We start from the raw sequence: 20,406 nt of genomic DNA on the forward strand, positions 1-20,406 counted from the left end.
TGATGGTATGTAATATCTCTGGTAGACATGAACATTTTCACAAAATGATAATTGCACTAAGGTTTTGTACTTCCTATTAACAAATATGAAAGCATGAAGCAAAAACATTAACTGTGTTAAGTTGTGTTACTTAACAGTACTGGTACAGATAAAGCAGTATAAGCCCTGGTATGGATGCAGTTATACTGGTATATAAGGGATTATACTATACAGGAACAATGCCATTATAAACACCTTTATACAGCTATAACTGCATCCATACTAGAGGAGTTGTACTTGTGTAGTTGTATCAGTAAATCTGTCTGTCTTCTCACACCCTAACCAACATAGTTATACTAGTACAAAAAGTGTGTGTAAACCAGGCCTTAAATGATCTGGTCAGCTGGACCATTTAAAATTGACTGTGAAGACAAACTATTTTTATGGATGCATGTGTTGTGTGTTAACGCAATACTACAAGTAAGGGTCAACTCACCAGTGGGCCCCTCCATCAAGGCTGGATATGGCATAGCAGACTCTTCTCCTCTGGGATCCCTTGCTGATGACCACTCCAGCCCTACAGTGGTTCACCTTTTCTCATGACTCAGCCTTCTAGCCAGGTCACGTTTAATCACACCCCATCTGGGATAATAGATAGTCCAACAAAAACAAATGTTCAATCCCTCCATCCAGTCCGCCACACACAATTCTGAGCCCAGTGGTCTGTACACTATTTTCTCAGGGCTTCTAATAGTCCATATTCCCTTCTCATGGGCTTCATACCACCTTGCCAGTGGCTGGAAGGAGAACCCAGGCCTGCCCTCTACACTGTGTTCCAGTCCAGGGTCTCTAGGACAGGCAGTCAAGGTTCACTCCACCAGACTGCCTGCTGCGACCTCCCTTGGCTTCTCAGGCAGGATCCACAAAGATACTTAGGTGCCAACTCCCATTTTGTGGCACCACTACGATCCACGACACACACACACCACCTTACCCCATACGTTCCTAAACTTGCTCAGCACCTACATTTTTGCAGTAAAAGTTCTCTAGCTGCCTACGTTTCTGCATCTCGTCATGCACTTTCCTGTCTCCCTCTAGGCACCAGGATACCTCACTCCCACCTAAATCTCAGAGCGATCCACAAATAAGGGGGAGATATGTGTGCCTCTGCCTAACTCATGTGTAGGGCCCAATCCAGTAGGCGTGGTCAGAGACCACCTAAGTCCACACAAGACAGTGGCAGGGGCTGGGAGGGACAAGGAGGAGCTCCCTTATTACTTTAAGCCCAGTGGTGAGGGTACCCGCTAGAATGTGGGAGACCCCACTGTCAAGTGCCCACCTCTGCCAGATGAGGAGAAGGGATCTGAACAGAAATCTGCCTCCTCTCAGGTGAGTGCTTTACCCATTGAGCAATAGTGATTCTCACTCTCATCCCAATTAATTGTTATGCAGTTGTTTAACTAAAGTTCAGCAACTTCAATAGGAGAGATTGAAGGAGATCTACATCAGAATATCCTGTATCCAATGGTTAGAGGTTGCAGATTCCTGTTCAGATCCCTTCTCATCAGGCAGAGCGGGAACTTGAACAGGGTTGGCATATCCTCCCTTATTCCAGGTAAATACTCTAACCACTGGGCTCAGTGTTATAAGAGAGCACTTTCCTGCTGTTTTGTGTGCAGTTAGGCAGACTTTGAACATGCCTATCAGATTGGGTAGGGTATGAGAATTAGGTGAAAGACCACCCATCTTCCCCTAGTTTGTGGATTGCTAGCAGAGATAGGTGCCTAAATGCAGGCTGCAGGGAGATCCTATCTCCACAAGATGGATAGGGCTTAGGACACACCCCTCTCACCAGCATCTCCCATTTGCTAATTTAAGTGGTTACCTACCTAGCCTGTGGCTTTTGTGGATTGCACTCTAAGGTGCCTATCTCTATAGGGAGCTTAGGCACCTACCTCAGGTGTAATGGACCACAGTGCTGCTCTTGAGGCTTTCTACACACCTAAAAGTTAGGCCCTGCTGCACTGAGCATCATAACACCTATATCCTTTTGTGGATGTAGGCCCTTCCTACCAAATATGTTTTGAGACTTTCTCTTCACCTTGCAAAAGGCTTCCTGTTCTCTACAGATCTCATCATTCCCTTCTCCCAAAAGAGCAACCTCAGTTTCTTCCCTATAGCCTCTTCTGCTCTAAACTTGGTCTGTTTATAGCACCACCCAGCCCTTTCCCAGCTGCATTTCATCTTTAATCACACCTGGCCCACCCTCCGTATGCAACCAGGTAGGTTAACTGGCCTCTTGGACCACATTAACCTTTTCAGAGGCATTATGGGGTACACACCCCATCACAGTAAACTATGCATACTCAACCAACTTCTAATATGTACATTCTTGCTTGAATTGTCATTTCTACTTTGGCTGCTGTCCATCACTTCCCTGGAAAAGCTAGATTGCAGATGTTTTAAAAGGAAGTGACTTAACTATTGCTAGTAAAATGTTCTTCCTTATAAATAGATGGAAAATACTGGAATTGCTTTTTACCATTTTGAAAAGGACAAGGTTTCAACTTTAAAAAAGCTGTATGTATTTTTAAAGGATAATGGTAGAATATAAAGAATCTGCATAAAATATACTACAGAAATAATGAAACAGTATCATTAAGTAGTACAGATGAAACAAAAAGGCTTTAAACAGTGGAACTTTAATTATCTAGCACTGATAGAAATATCCAAATGTCCCAAGAACCAGATAATACTGAACATACTGTTCACTTAGCTGTTGAGGAGCCTGGCAATTATCTATCTTCTCTGCACAGCTTTCAATAACATCAGACTTCTGAGTTTTCTAAATAATACAGATATTCAGTATTGTTCAGTTACTTCAGTTTTCTCCATTCTGTTTCCTGGCCTACCCCAAGGCTGAAGAAGAGACATGTAGGGACAGGAGTGAGGGTGGACACTGAGGGTGAAATCTTGGGCCCATTGAAGCCTATGACAACGCCCTTGAAGAGCAAGAAGAGAAGGTCAAGCTCCCTGCATCAGGAAAAACACAGAAAAGGGCCAAAAGGCATGCTGTAGTGCTCGGACTGTGCACAGATTTGCTGAAGGGAGTCAGGTCTGCACACAGACACCTTTCAAGCTTAGTCCCAGAACAAATTCCCCACATATCCCTCATCCCACCCAGGAATATATCCTCTGTATAGGTTCTGTTTCTAGCTCTGAGACAGTCATGAAATAGTAAATCTTAAGCCTGTCAATGGTCGAGAGTTGACAAATTACCTAGTCTTCACCTAAGACTGTGGTCATTTTGGAGGGGGGAGAGGAAACATTTCTCTGGTAGGTTTTTTTTTAGATAGTGCTGCTTGAAGTTGCTCAGAGGTTTGAAATGTTGGTAGTCCCAGGGATTTGATTTGCTGATAAATTAGTCCAAGGTATGCACAAAAAATGCAGTTTATTCCATGGCTTTGCCCACAAATATTCCAGCATGTGGGTGTATGTAATTATATACCTATGTAGTAAACATTTATTTAGCTAAAGCCTTATATAACCAATCACTGCAGTGTTCTTTGAGAGGTTTGGATTCGTGGAATTAATTCAACTGGAACTCCATTTACTGGTTGTTATGTTTGTTGAGTATAATAGCATTATTTTAATGCTTAGATATAGAAAATAAGTGAGACATTAATGTTTTTTCAGTAGACTTCCTAAAAAATTTAATGATTGTAATGGGTTAAAGGAATACCATCAACTCACGATCTAGTCAGTTAAAAAGTAAGTTAAAAATCATTTCAAGCACTACACCCTCCCCTGAATCACACTGATAATTCTTGTGGTTTTATAATTACATTTTTCTGGGGGGTTTTCAAGTTTTTTCCCTGCCATGTTACTGTGTGAAAAGATCCACACAGTTGATTGACAGGGAAACCACAAAAATTGTATACAAAGTGCTCTCATTGTATAAAGACGTTGAAAGTAGAGAAAAATAATTTGTCAAATAATAATCTTAATGGTTATTTGTAATAAAAATAGCAAATAATATTCAGACAGAAGTGTAATTTTTAAGTTGATTGTATTCCTTTAAGGCATTACTTTTTCTGAACTTTCTTTTTCTTTTCTTATATTTTTCCTTAGATAATAAATTATATACAGTCTTCAATGTTTTTGATGATGACTCAACCTGCTGGACCTATCATGAGGGCATTTTGTCTATGAAAGTAACAAGAAAAGGAACAGTCATTAGTACTCTGGATGCAGATTGGCTAGAACTAACCACATTTTATTATAAACAAGGATTGTCATTAATTGATTATTTTGTATCCTGGGAAACTTCTAAAGGTAAGTAAGTGTATTTTTCATGAGATTTTAAACTGTTGTGTTTATTTTGAAAAACAGGTCAGATATTGCTTCTTAATATGGAGGAGCAAATCTGATGTTCCTGTTTGTAAAAATGATGGGTACTATGGTAATTTTTGTCATTGCAACTTCACAGAATGTGAGACCTGATTTAAAGAGGGGAAAAAAGCCTTTTGCTGTTTCCTTGACAGTCATATCTTAAATTAATTTAAATTTCTCTTTTGTTTTACCAAGCTCAGAGTTTTCCAAAGGGAAAAAATATTACTGTATCAATTAGAGCAGCACTTACTGCTAATGCTATTTTATCAAATACTTATTGCTAATAATAATTACATATAGTAACAAAATATTAGGCATACCGTCAATTACCATTGAGTATACAGTGTTATAAATATACTATAAGATAAATACTGAAGACCTGTTCCTGCAGTCTTTATTCCAGCATGATGCATTCTGAAGTCAATTAGAGTGTTTTGTGTGTGTTAGGACGGAAGGATTAGGCCCGTAGGGTGAAATCCTGGCCTCAGTGAAATAACCCACTGACTTCACTGGGGCCAGGATTTTACCCCTAGTGTTTTTCTGATAGTATCTATTAACAAACTGCTATGTCCAAATTACTTATACTTTTGTTGCTTATGTACGCCAACAGGGTCCACCTGACCAGTTAGTGCACAACATGCTGGTGCGCTCTAGAATTTACACCCCAGCTGGTGCACACTAATGCCCTTAAATTTTTCTTCTTGGCTATTGAGTCTTTTTTATCTTTTCCACTCACTACCACAATGTACTCCTCACTTACTAAAATAAATGTAGTAATTAGAGATGGCCCTAAACCCAGCCTTGCATCTGAACACCCATGAACTCTGGGAAAGTTTGGAATCTGTTCTAGAGTCAGAGTTCTTGTCTTTGGCTCATCTCCAGTAGCGATACCCCTCTTTTGTAAATGTTGTGATGAGGCAAATGTCATTTCTGATCATTCCAGATGATTAATGCACAAGCATCAGATCACCCAAAACTGGTCAGGTGCTTGTTTTGGATAGTCACTGAGACTAGCCACATTATACTTAAACACAACACCATACATTGTAGAAGTTAACATTTAATCCTTTAATCATTTATTATCCAATCAATAAAATATGACATATAGGTCACTCTAATTACACAGCTAGCTTCTCAAACAATTCATTAAGGACCACGTTTCTATTAATCATTTAAGTAACAAAATTTCTATGTGATTGGGTATTATGTTGGTTTATAGTTTCAAAACTCTTTAAAAGACAAGCCCAGACATTCACACCAGCCTGAAGTTCCATTTATTTCAGTCACTTGGCAAGAGAGGGGGTTATTTCTTCTTTTTTTCCAATAGTAGTTAGCCATAGGGTTTGTTGTTGTGGGGTTTTGTTTTTCGTTTGTTTTAAAAGTAGCAAGATTTTACCAATGCTCTATTACAGGGGTTCTCAAACTGTGGGTCAGGACCCCAAAGTGGGTTGGGACCCCATTTTAATGGTGTCACCAAGGCTAGTGTTGGCCCTGGGCCCCAACAAGTCAGAAGCCCAAGCCCAAGAGCCACCGCCCGGGGCTGAAGCTGAAGCTCAAGTCCCACTGCCCAGGCTAAGGTTACATTAGGCCCGTAGTCTTTGGGATTCAGCTTTGCCCCCCACACCATCCCCCTGCCCGAGGTGGTGGGACTCAGGTGGCAGGGCTCAGGCGGGCTCAGTCTTTGGTCCCCCCTCCTGAGGTCATGTAGTAATTTTTGTTGTCAGAAGCAGGTCACGGTGCAATGAGAACTGCTACTCTATTAGTTAGACTTCAGGACAGAAACCAATAAACCTGGCTTCTGGTCTCAGCTTTGACACAGAATTGCTGTATTACCTGGAGCAAGTCATTTAGTTCCTCTGGGACTGTAAGCTCTTTAGGGCAGGGACTGGCTCTTACTAAATGTTTGTACAGTGCCTATCACACTGTGCCCTAATCTCATTTGATGCTTGTAGGAGGGTCTTTCTTGAACTGGCAATGGACCCTGCCAGTGCCTCAATTTCCCCTTCTTCATGTTCTCAAAAAGTGCCCCTAGCCTCTTTTGCAAATCAAATACCATCCCTTCTTGGGATCTGGTTTATTAAAGTCACTCAGTTCCAATATCAACTTAAACCAAAACAAGTCTTTCCCCCACTTCTTTTTCTTCAACCCTTTGCTGGGCTTAACAGTTCCTTCCAGTTCCTGCTGTTTCCTCAAGCCTCTTCCTCAAGGTTTCTGTCCTGCCCATCACTGAAGGTGGCTATATATCACTCAGTCCTCTCTGGATTCCCTCAAGGAGCCTCCCGATTTCCTGCAAGTCTTTCTCCTTGGATGTACTGAGGCTTCAGCATCCAGCTTGCATGGGTGCACATGCGTTCGCTTGCTTGCTTGCTCTCTGTTCTCTACATTCCTCTGGGCAGGGGAGCTCTACCAGGCCCACTCTGAGCCTGTCTAGAGAGACCTCCCCATGCTCTCTCCTAACCTCTGATCTAACACTACTTTGAGAGAGCAAGCTCCTTCTTTTAGGAAGTCCTGTCCCTGGGCTACCATCATGTGATGCCTGGTCATCTGACCACCCATCACCTAGGACCAGATGATAAGGCACAGGTAGGGTTGAGTCCAAATCCCTTGAAGAGTCAACCCGTCCTGTGACAGATCCTCTGGGTTCTACTAAAACTGTTTCTTACTAGAAAGTCCATGGCTTCAGTATTAGACTACTGTATTCCAAGGTATGGTTAATATTTTAATTAAGATGGAATTATGATTTATATTTAAGTTATGTATTTTTCAACTGAATATGATGTCAGAAATAGGAAATTATCTTACTGGATTGCAAAAAAAAAATTATGTAGCAATTTCTTTTGCAAGTATTTGAAACTGAACTTTACATACCAAATGTGAATTTTTAGTCAAAATTAATTAATACATTGCTATCTTCCTTACCTAAGTTGATTTAAGATTAGAATATAATGCAAAGAAGAGAATATTTTGTAGTAATACTCTGTTAGGTGAACAGACTTGAACTGCGTGACCTATATAGCTCCTTGAATTTTACTCTTGTTATTTTGTGCTGAATGAAGAGTTTACGTTCCTCTAAAGTGGCATTTTGTTGCCCAAGTTTTGTTGTTTTTCAGTTGTCCTAGATTCTAAATGGTCAATGTTCCTTTAGAGATGCTTATGGCGGTTGTGTATGAATGAATGGAGCACAGGACTTTAATTCAGAAAAGCTGCTTTGTGAAAGTTCATTGAAGTGTTTCTTCACAGACTCTCACAAACAGTTTATGCAAGACTCAAACTCATTCTGTGTAAAATAATCAAGTATATTAAGAGTGCTAGCTAAATAATATATATAAAGGTAACTTTTTATGAGTCATTTAGTATCTACTTGTTCCCTGACAGTTCTATCCCCATTGTACCAATCAATGTTTCTGTTGAAATGGGAATTAACTTTTGCTGTGCATCACTCTAAATCTCTGTAAATCATGAGGCCACAGTTCTAAGCCAAATGCATTCAGTGCATGTGTGTTTGAGAAAAGGCTCTCATTCTTCAGTTTTGCAGACAAACAGGCATCCCAGAGTTGCTAAAGAATTATTTTAAAAGGCCTAGAATATAAAAGTGAGCAAGCCAATTATTTGTGACTTTCATCAGACAGCATGATTAAAAGGAGGAGCTCCAAAAACCTCTCTCTTTTCCCTCCCCCGTAAGCAATAATTCCTGCAACAACAACTTAATTTGGTTCTGTTTACCTGGTCTGATTGATCCTCCCACCTCGCAGGGTCCTAGAACCCGGGCTCCAGCCCGAGACAGAATGTCTACATCGCAATTAAACAGCCCCATAGCCTGAGCCCAAGTCAGCTGGCACAGGCCAGCTGCAGGTTTTTAATTGCAGTGTAGACATACCCTGTGACTTCAGTGACAGTGGAATCATGCCCTTACACTTTAGTAGATTTCTCCCAGTGCTGGAAATAGAGGGAACAATACCGGTTATAATTCATCGAGGAGAACTGCTTCAAACCAAAATTAACCTCAGCCACTGTCGGCCCACAGAATTTCCACAAGCCTCCCATTCTCCACAAGTCTTTACCATTTTGTTCTTATAAAGAACTGTCCCATCGTTAACACCTGGGGAACGTCTTACTTCAGCATTCCACACTGCCTCCTTTGAACAACTGGTGCCTCTGATTCTGCCCAGCCTGATTGTTATATATTGCAGTTGAGATCTTGGGAGTAACAATGCTGGATTAAAATAAATATGTTTGAAGAGACAATCTAACATGTGGGTGGGCTTTTCTCCTTCTGATCAAGTGTCTGTAACCCGGGAAAGAGTTTACAAAGTGACTTGAGCTGAATTTAGCTACTGGATTCTTTCTTGCCTGATTTGTTTGTTCTTGACATCAACCTAAAAGAGTTGAATATTTGGTTGAATATTTGGGCCTCCCAGAGAGCTGAAATCTAAAACCTTTCTGAACAAAAATAAATAAAATGGAATTTAAACGATGTTTGCCTCCCATCACCTTGACTACTTTGCTTGTGTGTTGCATCCTTTATCCTCCTTGCTTTTTTTTTCTTTAATAGGTGTTATGTTCTTTTTAGCAAGAATTGTCTTTCTATTTGTCTGTATATCACCTAGTACATTTTAGGCTTTATTGCAATATGAATAAATAACAATACATGTAGCCCAAACAGCTGCAGAAATGGTCATTTGGCTCAGGCCCTATGGAAGTTAAAGAAAAGCATATTAGCAAAGAAAACAGAAGTATTTCCAGAAGCTATCAGAATAAAACTTGACAGTATTCTGTTTATTAGAGTGGTTGAACTAGTTCCTATTTTAATGCAAGAGAAAGTATAACAAATATTGAGCCACAACACAGTTCGCTATTCCTAATTCAGGAAAAGCTATTGTGGCAAAATTTTATTTTATTTTATCTATGAGGTATTTTTAAAAATTATACTCTAGAATTTGTTTTGGGTACTAGCATTAGAAATGATAAACTACTATCGTAGACTAGATGGACAAAAGGGCCAAATTAATTCCTACTGAAACGCCACTGAAGTTGATAGAGTTTCACCAGGGAGGAATTTGTCCCAAAATATTTTGTGAATGTCATAAAAAAAATGCTGGAATTTTTAAAAATCTTAGCACTGAGAGGTGACTTTTATTTCAATAATTTTTGTAAAATACAGAAGACCTATCTGACAAGGTTGAAATATTAAAGATTAAAATATTTCCTAGTTTTGACTGTCTATTTCAAGCACCTACCTAAAACCTGAAGAGAAGATCTGCAGTTAATGAATTTATAGAATTGAACTGTTTGCAAACCCTAATAAAGTGTGTGCAGGTGTATTGTATACACACTCAATCACATACATATACACACACACACACACATTTACACACCCAACCACATTTTGTGTGTGTGTGTAAACATTAAACATTATACACTTTTTTATTTCTATACATGCCTGATAGGCATATATGGCTGTAAATATGTAATTTAATACACATCTCCAAAGCCAGGCAAGATTTACTGCAAATGCAGACCCAAAAAGAAGTAAGATTATTGTGACTCTGTTAATACTTAGCATTTATTAGGAAACTGATGTTTGAGATGGACAAATTCATATCATATTTAGAAAATGTATGCCCATTTGGTAAAATTCCAAGTCAGACCAACTGTGGAATTTTCAGTTATTCTCCAAACAAAATTACAGTATCACAGTATTTCTGCATAACCATAAGTTATGTCACAGAGACAATCTTCTCTTTACATTCATGGTATGTTGGAGAGGATTTAAAGCTGATATTCTGAAGAGTATTTCTATTTTCTGTTTAAATTTAGTTTAATTTTTTTTAGTTTTTAAGATTCTCGGCTATTGAGGTACCACTACAGAAAGGGCTTCCAGATGGCTCTTAGGAGATGCACTATGCTATCAAAGACAGAAAATGAACCAACATATGATGCACAGCTTTAGTTTGGGCCAGCTGGATATTATCAAACTCTCACAAGAAGTAAGTCAGGGAGGTGCTCTCTGAAACTTCCTTCCCATCAGGAATCCTCCTATATTTACTTCTGTTTCAGGCTCTTCCTGTGGCCAGTTAATATTTTTTTAAGTGATTGTGGATAGACACTGTAATTTGTTTTGTTTTTCTTTAATCCTCTCCCATCTCCAACAACCATATTTGTTTTGGTCATACATATGTCATTTCAAAGTTGAGTATAGAGTTTTTGTATCTGTGTGCTTCATAAACAGTGGTTATCTTTCTGTTGTATAAGAAACAGAAATTCAAACTCAGATATGGCACTTGCTTACTAATGCTTTTAATAATATGGAAATTTGCATTTAATAGCTGACTCCCTGTAGAAAAGGGAAAATACAGTAATTTGATTAAGAATATGATTTCATAGCTTACAAAGTGGTGACTGAGACAGCTCAAAAAAACATAAAAGATCAATTTATTTGATGCCTCAGATAATGTGATTTCAGTGGGACTATAAGCTGTGTATGAAGTTAAGAAGGTGTGTACATCTTTGTAGGATATGGGCCTAAGTTTTTATAGTTCACCTTACACATTTCCTTGCTTCCACAGGAGACCACATGCCCAAATCTTTAGAAGGATTATTTATATATGAAGAAGAAGGTTCAGGAGTTCCAGGTTCTAACAGGAAAGGAAATGACACAATAGTTGTAGAACAATGGACTGTCATTGAGGTAACTTGCTGTTTATTTATCAATTTAACATTTTATCTTTAATTTTCTGCATTGTTTTTTCTTAGTATGTTTTGTATCAAAGTTAGATACAAGTTTAGTATGCCTTCTTACAGTCATCGTTACACAAACAAGACTACCATTGAAATCATAAAACTGAATGCTGAATTTGTGTATTTGTAATCAAATCCCTAAAATAGGTAAGATCTAGCAAATCAGACTCTACATGTAGTGTAGGAATTTGATCAAAAATACATGAAAAATCATCTTTCACACTTGCTTAAGAGTGGCTTATTTGTTTTACGGACTATGTAATGTTTGAAAATGTGTTTTAATTCATTTCTTTCTACATCCGTGGTTCTCAAACTGTGGGTCGGGATCCCAAATTGGGGCATGACCCTGCTTTAATGGGATTGCCAGGGCTGGCTTAGACTTGCTGGGGCCTGGGCCCGAAGCCAGAGCCCCACCACCTGGAACCAAAAGCTGAAGCCCAAGGGCTTTAGCCCTGGACAGCATGGCTCAGGTTACAGGCCCCTTGCCTGGGGCTGAAGCCCTTGGGCTTCAGCTTTGCCCCACCTCCACCTGGGGCAGCAGGACTTGGGTGGGCTCAGGCTTCAGTCCCCGCTCCTGGGGTCGTGTAGTAATTTTTATTGTCAGAAGGGAGTCACCGTGCAATGAAGTTCGAGAACCCCTGTTCTGCATCCATTTATGAAACATTTTCATGCCAGGTTGCTGACTTAAATAGGTGACCAGTAACCACTGCCAAATCATCTGTTTTAAGTAACTAGTTTCTCAATCTCCAATATGGTCAGGTCCCATCATCTCAGAAAAGTCCCTTCTGTTCTCAGTAAATTTGATCACATATGATTGTCTTTTTAATCAGTGCTGTTACAGTGTTGCCCTTCTCAAGCTCCATTTACTATGACAGAATACACCTTCCACCTTATTTGCCAATAGGCCAGCTTTTGCTATGGAAACATTTACACAGTTTATTGGTGTGGCAGTTCAGCACACTTTGTAAAAAGATATAATTTTATACCCTGCATTTCTTTGGAGTTCTTATTTACTGGGCTTCAAAATTTTCAATTTGCAATCCTCTCAAAAATTATAGTTAATGCAGTTGGGACTCCAATTTGACAAGGAGTGGCATTCTCAGAACAAAATTAGACTGGAACTGTGTGAAATTTGACAGACTGTTTTCTGCAAAATATGCAAATTCAGTGACACCAAAACATTTGCAAATTTGTGTTAATTTCACTAAACTGTTTCAGTTAAAAAAAACAACAAATATTTCTGAAAAAATTGAAATCTTTCATTTTGCCTTTTTTTAAATTAAACATTTTGATTTTTCTGTTTTAAATGACTGTTTCAAAATTTCCTTTAATTTTATTTTAAAAATAAAAAATGTTTTTAATTGGTCAAAATTGAAACAGAATGTTTTGTTTGACCAAAACTAATTTTTTTAATTTTTCAGAATTGCCAGCAAACTGAAAAAAATCACTACGAATTAGCTCTAATTCAGCTCCCTTTATACAGTATAAACTACTATGTGTCAAATAGGGAAAAAAATTTAAAATGTAAAGATAATAATTTTCTGGGCAAAACATGGACCTTATCTGCAAACATTTGGCACTTGAATAACTTTACACACGTGAGTAGGGACACTGAACTCAACGGGAGTGCACAAAATTGAGACATGGTACAAACAAGAATAACTTCACTGAAGTCAGTGAAGTTGCACCTGCTTAAACTGAGGTCTGAATTTGGCCTCCAATACATAACACTTAGATGTTTCCTTTGGCAGCTAGATTTGTTTGTAGTGCACAAAGGAAGGATTTCAGGTAAAATTTTCCAAAGTGCCCTAAATGCCCTTGGAGCCCAAGTCCCATTTTCAAAAGCAATTTAGGCATTTAGAAGCCTAAACGTCACTGACAGTCTATAGGACTCAAACTCCTAGGTCACTTAGGTGTTTTTGAAAATGTTACCCTTCCTCACAAAAGCTTTTCGCAGCTTTTTAAAAGCTTTGTTTTCATCAGAAAATGTTTAGTGAGAATCCATTAGTTTTCAGACAAAGAAAAAGATTTGAGGTGCTTACCTATCACAGTCATTCCAATGGAATATTCCTGACCAGCTTTACAGATGACCACTTGCTTCAGATACTGAGACAATTGCTGGTGTCTTTTATCGTGTCCATTTTCTCTCTTTTTTACTTCCTGTTTTCTTTTCATATATTCTGTATTCCACACACACGTCTTTTTTTCCTCCTTATTCCTTGTTGCTCTTTTATATATTTTCACTGACTCTTCTGCTCCTCTCCAGTAGCTCTGCCTATGCACTAGAATAAGGGTGGACAAACTACAGCCCGAGGGCCCTCCAGATGTTTTAATTCGGCCCTTGAGCTCCTGCCAGGGAGCAGGGTCCAGGGCTTGTCCCGCTCCAGCGCCCCAGCCGAGGAGCGGGGTTGGGAGCTTGCCCTGCTCTGTGCGGCTCCTGGAAGCAGCAGCTTGTCCCCTCTCCGGCTAGTATGCATAGGGGCAGCCAGGGGGCTCTGCACACTCCCCCGCCCAAGTGCCTCCCCCACAGCTCCCTTTGGCTGTGAACTGTGGCCAATGGGAGCTGCAGGGGTGGCACCTGCGGATAGGGCAGTGCGCAGAGCTGCCTGGCCGCGCCTCTGCATAGGAGCTGGAAGGGGGACGTGCTCCTGGTTCTGGGAGCTGCTTGAGGTAAGCGCCGCCTGGAGCCTGCACCCCAACCCCTTCCCATGCCCCAACTCTCTGCCCCAGCCCTGATCCCCCTCTTGCCCTCCAAACCTCTTGGTCCCAGCCTGGAGCACCCTCCTGCACTCCCAACCCCTCAGCCCCACCCCAGAGCCCGCACATACACCCAGACGGAGCCCTCACCTCCTCCCACACCCCAACCCCCAATTTTGTGAACATTCATGGCCCACCATACAATTTCCATATCCAGATGTGGCCCTCAGGCCAAAAAGTTTGCCATCCCCTGCACTAGAATCTGCAGCTCACGCAGTCATAGGCTGTTGGCGCTGCAGGCCTAGCAAGAAGAAAAAGCAATTTTAAAAAATCATCCTTTACACAAAAAAAAAAGGCCTCTCCATGTTCACATTTGTGGAATACATTGCACCTCATCCTTAACATATTTAAAAGTAGACTGGAGAAATCAATAGGAAGCATACTTTCACAAACAATCTTGCATTGATGGCGGGAGAGACTAGATCTCTTCCATATTTAATTTCTGTGATTCTGTAATCAGAAATCTAGTTTTGATTGGTAATTACATAATCTCAGTTTCTAAAGCTAAGATCCTTGTATGCTGTTATACTGCCCTCCTCTTTTCTTCTACTTCGTTCCCTGCTCCCACTGTAGTCAAAGCTGCCAATTTCCCCACTCCTCCACTCAGTGCTGTCCTGAAGCCTGATCAGCTGCTTTTTAGTATAAATTTACTATTTAACAATTCAAGTAAATGAAGGCAACTAGCCCTTTTCAAGGCCATCCTTCAGGAACTGTAGTAACTTTTGGAATTCAATCTTTGATCCAGGCACCAGTCCCCTGTGCACGGTGTTCAGATCTCCTCCTTTAAGCACTAGAGAGCAAGCAAGGATGCAAGCTAAGTGGAAAAAAATCTTGATCCAAATGACCTATTTGTGATGAGATGCCCTGTTAAGAAGCCATAGTAGCACCACTCCAAACAGTACTACCTTAATGCAACCTAGGGAACTTTTAGTGCTTGCCAGCAGGATCCACAATCGGCCAGTTAGTGTGCAACATACTTACACAAAGAAGTATTGTTGATACACACTCCTGGAGAAACCACACATGGGAAGAAAAAAGTCAATTGTTTTTATACCTGGATATTCCAGCGATTTTTTGGTGTTGCCTATTTGGTAAAGGCCATTTTTCCGCTTGCCTGCTGGGAGCATTCATGTGTGCTAGGAGCTGCTGCTGGAAAAAGGTGGGAAAATTGTATAGTAAAATAGTTTTCTAAGTAATTAGCACATTTAGAAGTTGACTTGTTCAGTTTTCCATCTGCATAGGTCCCAGGTTCTTAGGATCCTAAAACAATATTTTCCTAGATCCTAACAGGTTTTCTAATAATTATTTCTTTAAATTTTTACCTGCAAAAATCATTAGCTTTGAGCTTTACTCAGTAACTCAGTGACATGTTTGTTCAGAATGCAAAGTCAAAAATCAGGTTAAAAAAAAATCAATGTAATTAAAAATGATTATTCTACTATTATAATCAAACTGGAAATTTTCTGTTAGGCCCCAAGTCAACAAAGTACTCAAGTACATACCTAACATTTAAGTACGCAAGGTGCTTGCTCAAGTATCTTGAAGAATTAGGGCTTTAGTCCTAAGCCCATATACTGAATTAATACCCCCATCTCTTTGTTTTATCCACCTGTTGTCTATAGTCTGACACTAAGATTGTGAATTCTTTGAGGCAGGGACTGTCTGTTTGTTATATGGGTATATAGTGCCTAACACAATTATACCGTGGCCTCAAGGTGTTATTACAATAAAATAATAATCATGTCAATTGTAATTTGTTACATTATATATGGAAATAAGGTAAAACTGCAGAGTGTACTTACTGTTTTTATATTGGTTTATTAATGTAGGGATGTGAAATTAAAACAGATTATGGACCTTTACTGCACACGCTGGCTGAGTTTGGATGGCTTCTTACATGTGTACTGCCTACACCGATCATCCGACATGACAGGTAACCAGAAAGTAGTTTAAAGCATAAAATATGCATTTCTGGAATGTATTCTAAATATAAATCTCAGAGTGTATATTTGTATACATAACTGATCTATATGCAATAAGGAAGAATATATAAATAATGTTAATAAGATTCAGGATGTAACTAGCTTTATTTAGATAAGATTTTGTGGATTTTAAAGACGTGCCTTGTGATTTAGGCCATTCCATTAACTTCAAATGGTTTTGGATTAGGCCCTGAGACCTCAACTCAGAAAAAAAATTTAAACGCATGTTTAATTCTAAACATGAGAATAATCCCATTCCTATTTAGGAAAGCATTTAAGATTTTACTTATTCCATTTGACCTTAATGAATAAGGATGGGATAACTTATATGGTTAAAGTTAAGCACAACAGTGTTTTGCTGAGTCAGGGCCTGAGAGAATAGAAACACGTTGTTTCAACCACTTAAGAAACAACACTATCATAAAATCAGGCACATACTATTTATAGCAAATTAAGGCATGTACTAATCCAGCAAAATTGAGCCTGTTCATCTCCATTGATGAGTGCGCCATGTTTCATCATTATATTCATAGCAAACTAGTGGTGTATTTTTTTGTCGCTTCAGGTAATTCCTTCTCACTCACTCTCTCTCTCACACACACACTTTCTAATGCAGGGGTTCTCAAATTGGAGATTGGGACCCCTCAGAAGGTCACGAGGTTATTACATGGGGGGGGTCACGAACTGTCAGCCAGTCTCCACCCCAAGCCCCGTTTTGCCTCCAGCATTTATAATGGTGTTAAATATATAAAAAGTGTTTTTAATTTATAACGGGGGGAGTGGGGGTCGCCCTCAGAGGTGTGCTATGTGAAAGGAGTCACCAGTGTAAAAGTTTGAGAACCACTGTTAATGCATAATATTTTCATTTATTTTTAGATTAAAGGCAAAATTATACTTTTCAGATCTGTACAGCAGATTTCATCTCTCTTATTCTGTTCTCACAACATATGCAGAATTCTCAGAGATCTCAATGGGAGATCCATGAATGTAGGAAAAGCAGATTATCATAACTGAGATCCACCAAGAGAAGATTTTCACCTTATCTATTATAACAAAAAAATTACAAGTGGCTTTTCTTAGTAATACACAAAATATAAAAAGGGCAAGTGCAACCCTGAAGTAAGCATATACAGCTCTTTAATTTCTGCTCCTAGCAGGTTAAGATTGCCCACAGGTCTGTCAGCTGGAGCTATGCTTGGGGCCTGATCCTAAGCCTGTTCAAGTCAATGGAGAGACAGACTCCCATTGACTTGAGAAGCCTTTCGAACTAGTTGCATGAATCAAGTCAGCATAAATTGGACATGAGTAATTCTTCAAGAACTGCTCCAAATAAATGGATTTATTCCAAGTAAGTTGACACAGTTCCTGACTCAACCCCCTTCAACTGGGGGGGGGGGAGTATAACTGGCCAGTGAACTGTTTACTCAGGATTAGATAAAATCCCTTTAGTACAATTAGTTTTAGACAGGAGAAAGTTTTTGGCACAAAAAATGGCAAATTGGAGACCACTAAAAATCACACAATTTTTGCTATATTCTGCAATTTCTCATCAATTCAAAGCTTTCTTTTTTTAAATTATAAACCCTTTCTCTTGTGGGGATGCTGTGTAAAATAACATGCTGTTACCCTTTTAACTCATCCTTGAGGAAAACTTTCTTCACCTAACAGTAGTAGCAAAAGTGTGAACACCCAAAGAATTGTGAATTGCACTGCCTACAAAGGGACCATTTAAAAGTTTGTATTATTTGACCCACCAGCCTCTATATAAAATATTAATTAAGACAGAGTCAAGGAGCTTTTCTAAAAGATGGGTGGAGGAAAGAGGCCAAATCCTGCAGCTATGGAAAAGCTCCAGTAGCCCTTCAGGCCCTGGTTTCTCCTCCTTGGTAGTTGGGGGTAGCAGGTGACAGATTATCTTGAGCTGCTGCTCCTCATCAACTTCTTTGCAGATTTCAGTCCCCACTTGTAACAGGCAAAAGGATCCAATTTATGCATCATGGCCCTGCAGACAGAACATGAGGCCACTTAAGCAGGGGGGAACACAAGGCCGCCCAGAGGATTCAGGGGGCCTGGGGCAAAGCAATTTTAGGGGCCCCTTCCATAAAAAAATATTGCAATACTATACAATACTATATTCTCGCGGGGGCCCCTGCGGAGCCCAGCGCAAATTGTCCCACTTGCAAATTGCCCCACGGGCGGCCCTGGGAAAAATAAACCTTCTGTATCTCGGCACAAACCCAGTTTTGAGAAAACTTCTTTACGAGGTATCACTGGTTCTCAGCATCAGCTAGTGCTAAAAGGCACTAAGGCTCATTAAAAGGGTTGGACAAATATTTTCCATCAAAACTTTTTCTGGATTGAAAACTAGGGGTTTTTAAAAAGCAGAAAAAAATCACGGACAATTTCTGCTTTCCTTCAAAATTTGTTGTTTTTTTTAAATTGAAAAGCTGAAATTAGTCTGCCAAAACCTGAATATGGTTTGAGGTTTCAGAAGTGTGTGGCCAAATATTTGCTGCTTGCTGTGTTTGATTGTCTAAAGAAACAATAAAAAAATTTCGCTTAAAAAAATCCAAAACTTTTGAACCACGTCAGCTTGTGACCAAACACCTGAGCCCATCCAGTCAGAGATTTCTCCAGGTTTCTGATACTCTGCTGGCTTCCTTGACTTATATCTGTCTCCATAACTTTGGGTTCATTTAGGTTAGAACATAAGAACAGCCATACTGGGTCAAACCAAAGGTCCATCCAGCCCAGTATCCTGTCTACCGACAATGGCCAATGCCAAGTGCCCCAGAGGGAGTAAACCTAACAGGTAATGATCAAGTGATCTCTCTCCTGCCATCCATCTCCACCCTCTGACAAACAGAGGCTAGGGACACCATTCCTTATCCATCCTGGCTAATAGCCATTAATGGACTTAACCTCCATGCATTTATCCGTTTCCTAGAGACTGGCTCCATGGGGTCCCTCACAAACTGGAGACGGTTACTGTGGGTTTGTCTTTACTATAGCTTATGTACATACTCCACGAACTGAGCATTTGAGCTTGTTCCAGAATCTGGGATGAGCCTATGTTGTCAAAACTGAAATGCTCAAAATAGCACATGCATGTGAATGGACACAGGGTGCTAAAATTAAATTAATCCAGGGGTTCTCAAACTGGGGGTCAGGACCCCTCAGGGGGTCACGAGGTTATTACTGGGGGTCGTGAGCTGTCAGCCTCCACCTCAAACCGTGCTTTGCCTCCAGCATTTATAATAGTGTTAAATATATAAAAAAGTGTTTTTAATTTATAAGAGGGGGGTGTCACACTCAGAGGTTTGCTATGTGAAAGGGGTCACCAGTATAAAAATTTGAGAACCACTGAATTAACCCCTCTGGAGCCTCAGGGAATGCAGGGGAGGGGGATCTCCCTTTGATAGGGTTGGGCAGGATATTGCTCTTCTCATGTGATCCCTCCCCCCCAGTGGCTAATTTTAAATGAAGCTACCCTCCCCTGACATGAATCTCCCTATGGCACTGAAATTAAATATAGACAACAATTTGGCATTTGAGAAGTGGAAGGGATGGTAGCCCTAATGGAAAAGCTAACAGCTTGGCTCTTCTGCAAGCCTCAGACTGCTGAATGAGCTTTAGGGTAGGGAAGGCTGTGCCTCCCAAACAGCCTAGCCCTGCCCCCTATCCGACCCCCACCCACTTCCTGCCCCCCGACTGCCCGCCCTCCTCAGAATCCCCGACCCATCCTGCTCCTTGTCTCCTCACTGTCCCCCAGAGACACCGCCCCCCCAACCACCACCCTGGGACCCCCCTGTTCCCTGTCCCCTGACCGCCCCAACCTCTATCCCCCCCGCTGAGCCCTGACAGACCCCTGGAACGCCCACGATCCAACCCCCACATTCCCTGTCCCCTGACCATCCCCCCAACCTCTGCTCCCTCCCTGTTCCCGGGACTTCCTGCCCCTTAGCCAACCCTCCCGGCCCCTTACCCCCGGCTTCCTCCTCACCCGGAACCTCCGCGTATCCAGGACTTCACTCGACAGTGGCAGCGTGACTCTGGCAGGGCCTCTGAGTTCCACCCCGCTCAGAGCCACGTGGTAAGGGGGCGGGGCTGTGAGCTCCAGGCTGAGCGGAGGGAGCTGAGCTCAACCTGGAGCTCGTAGCCCCGCCCCCTTACCACACAGCTCTGAGCAGGACGGAGCTCAGGGGCCCTGCCGGAGCCACACTGTAGCTGTGCAGGGGCGCTGCTGGATGCGCTGAGGCTCCAGGAGAGGGGTGGAGACGGGGTCAGGTCGGGCTGGGGCCAAGGAGGGAGCCTCAGCCATTCTCATGGGGGCCCCTGCAGAGCCCGGGGCCTGGGGCAAATTGCCCCACTTGCCCCCCCCCTCTGGGCGGCCCTGGGGAAACAAGGAAAACTAAACACTTTAGAAACAGGCGTGTGCTGCAGGAAGTGCTCTTAATGATTCATTAGGTGGATACTCCTGATTTACTGTCAACCCAGTACCCTGGCATGATGCTTACGTGATGATTCTTTGTGATGTGCTGTCTTTTAAATACAGCAT

At 41.0% G+C, this 20,406-nt stretch overlaps 1 protein-coding gene across 3 annotated transcripts in view; it reads left to right on the top strand.

Annotated features, from left to right (window-relative positions):
- Positions 1-20,406, top strand: part of RFTN2 (raftlin family member 2) — a 61,961-nt gene that overhangs the window by 22,370 nt on the left and 19,185 nt on the right. For all 3 annotated transcript variants that reach the window (XM_039495380.1, XM_039495383.1, XM_039495382.1), the window contains exons 6-8: positions 4,111-4,314; positions 10,938-11,059; positions 15,696-15,799. In XM_039495380.1, coding sequence (XP_039351314.1) covers positions 4,111-4,314; positions 10,938-11,059; positions 15,696-15,799 — 430 coding nt within the window. The remainder of the gene's footprint in view (positions 1-4,110; positions 4,315-10,937; positions 11,060-15,695; positions 15,800-20,406) is intronic.

This window comes from Mauremys reevesii, linkage group 11 (assembly GCF_016161935.1).
Source record: "Mauremys reevesii isolate NIE-2019 linkage group 11, ASM1616193v1, whole genome shotgun sequence".
In the NCBI taxonomy this organism is placed as follows: Eukaryota; Metazoa; Chordata; order Testudines; family Geoemydidae; genus Mauremys; species Mauremys reevesii.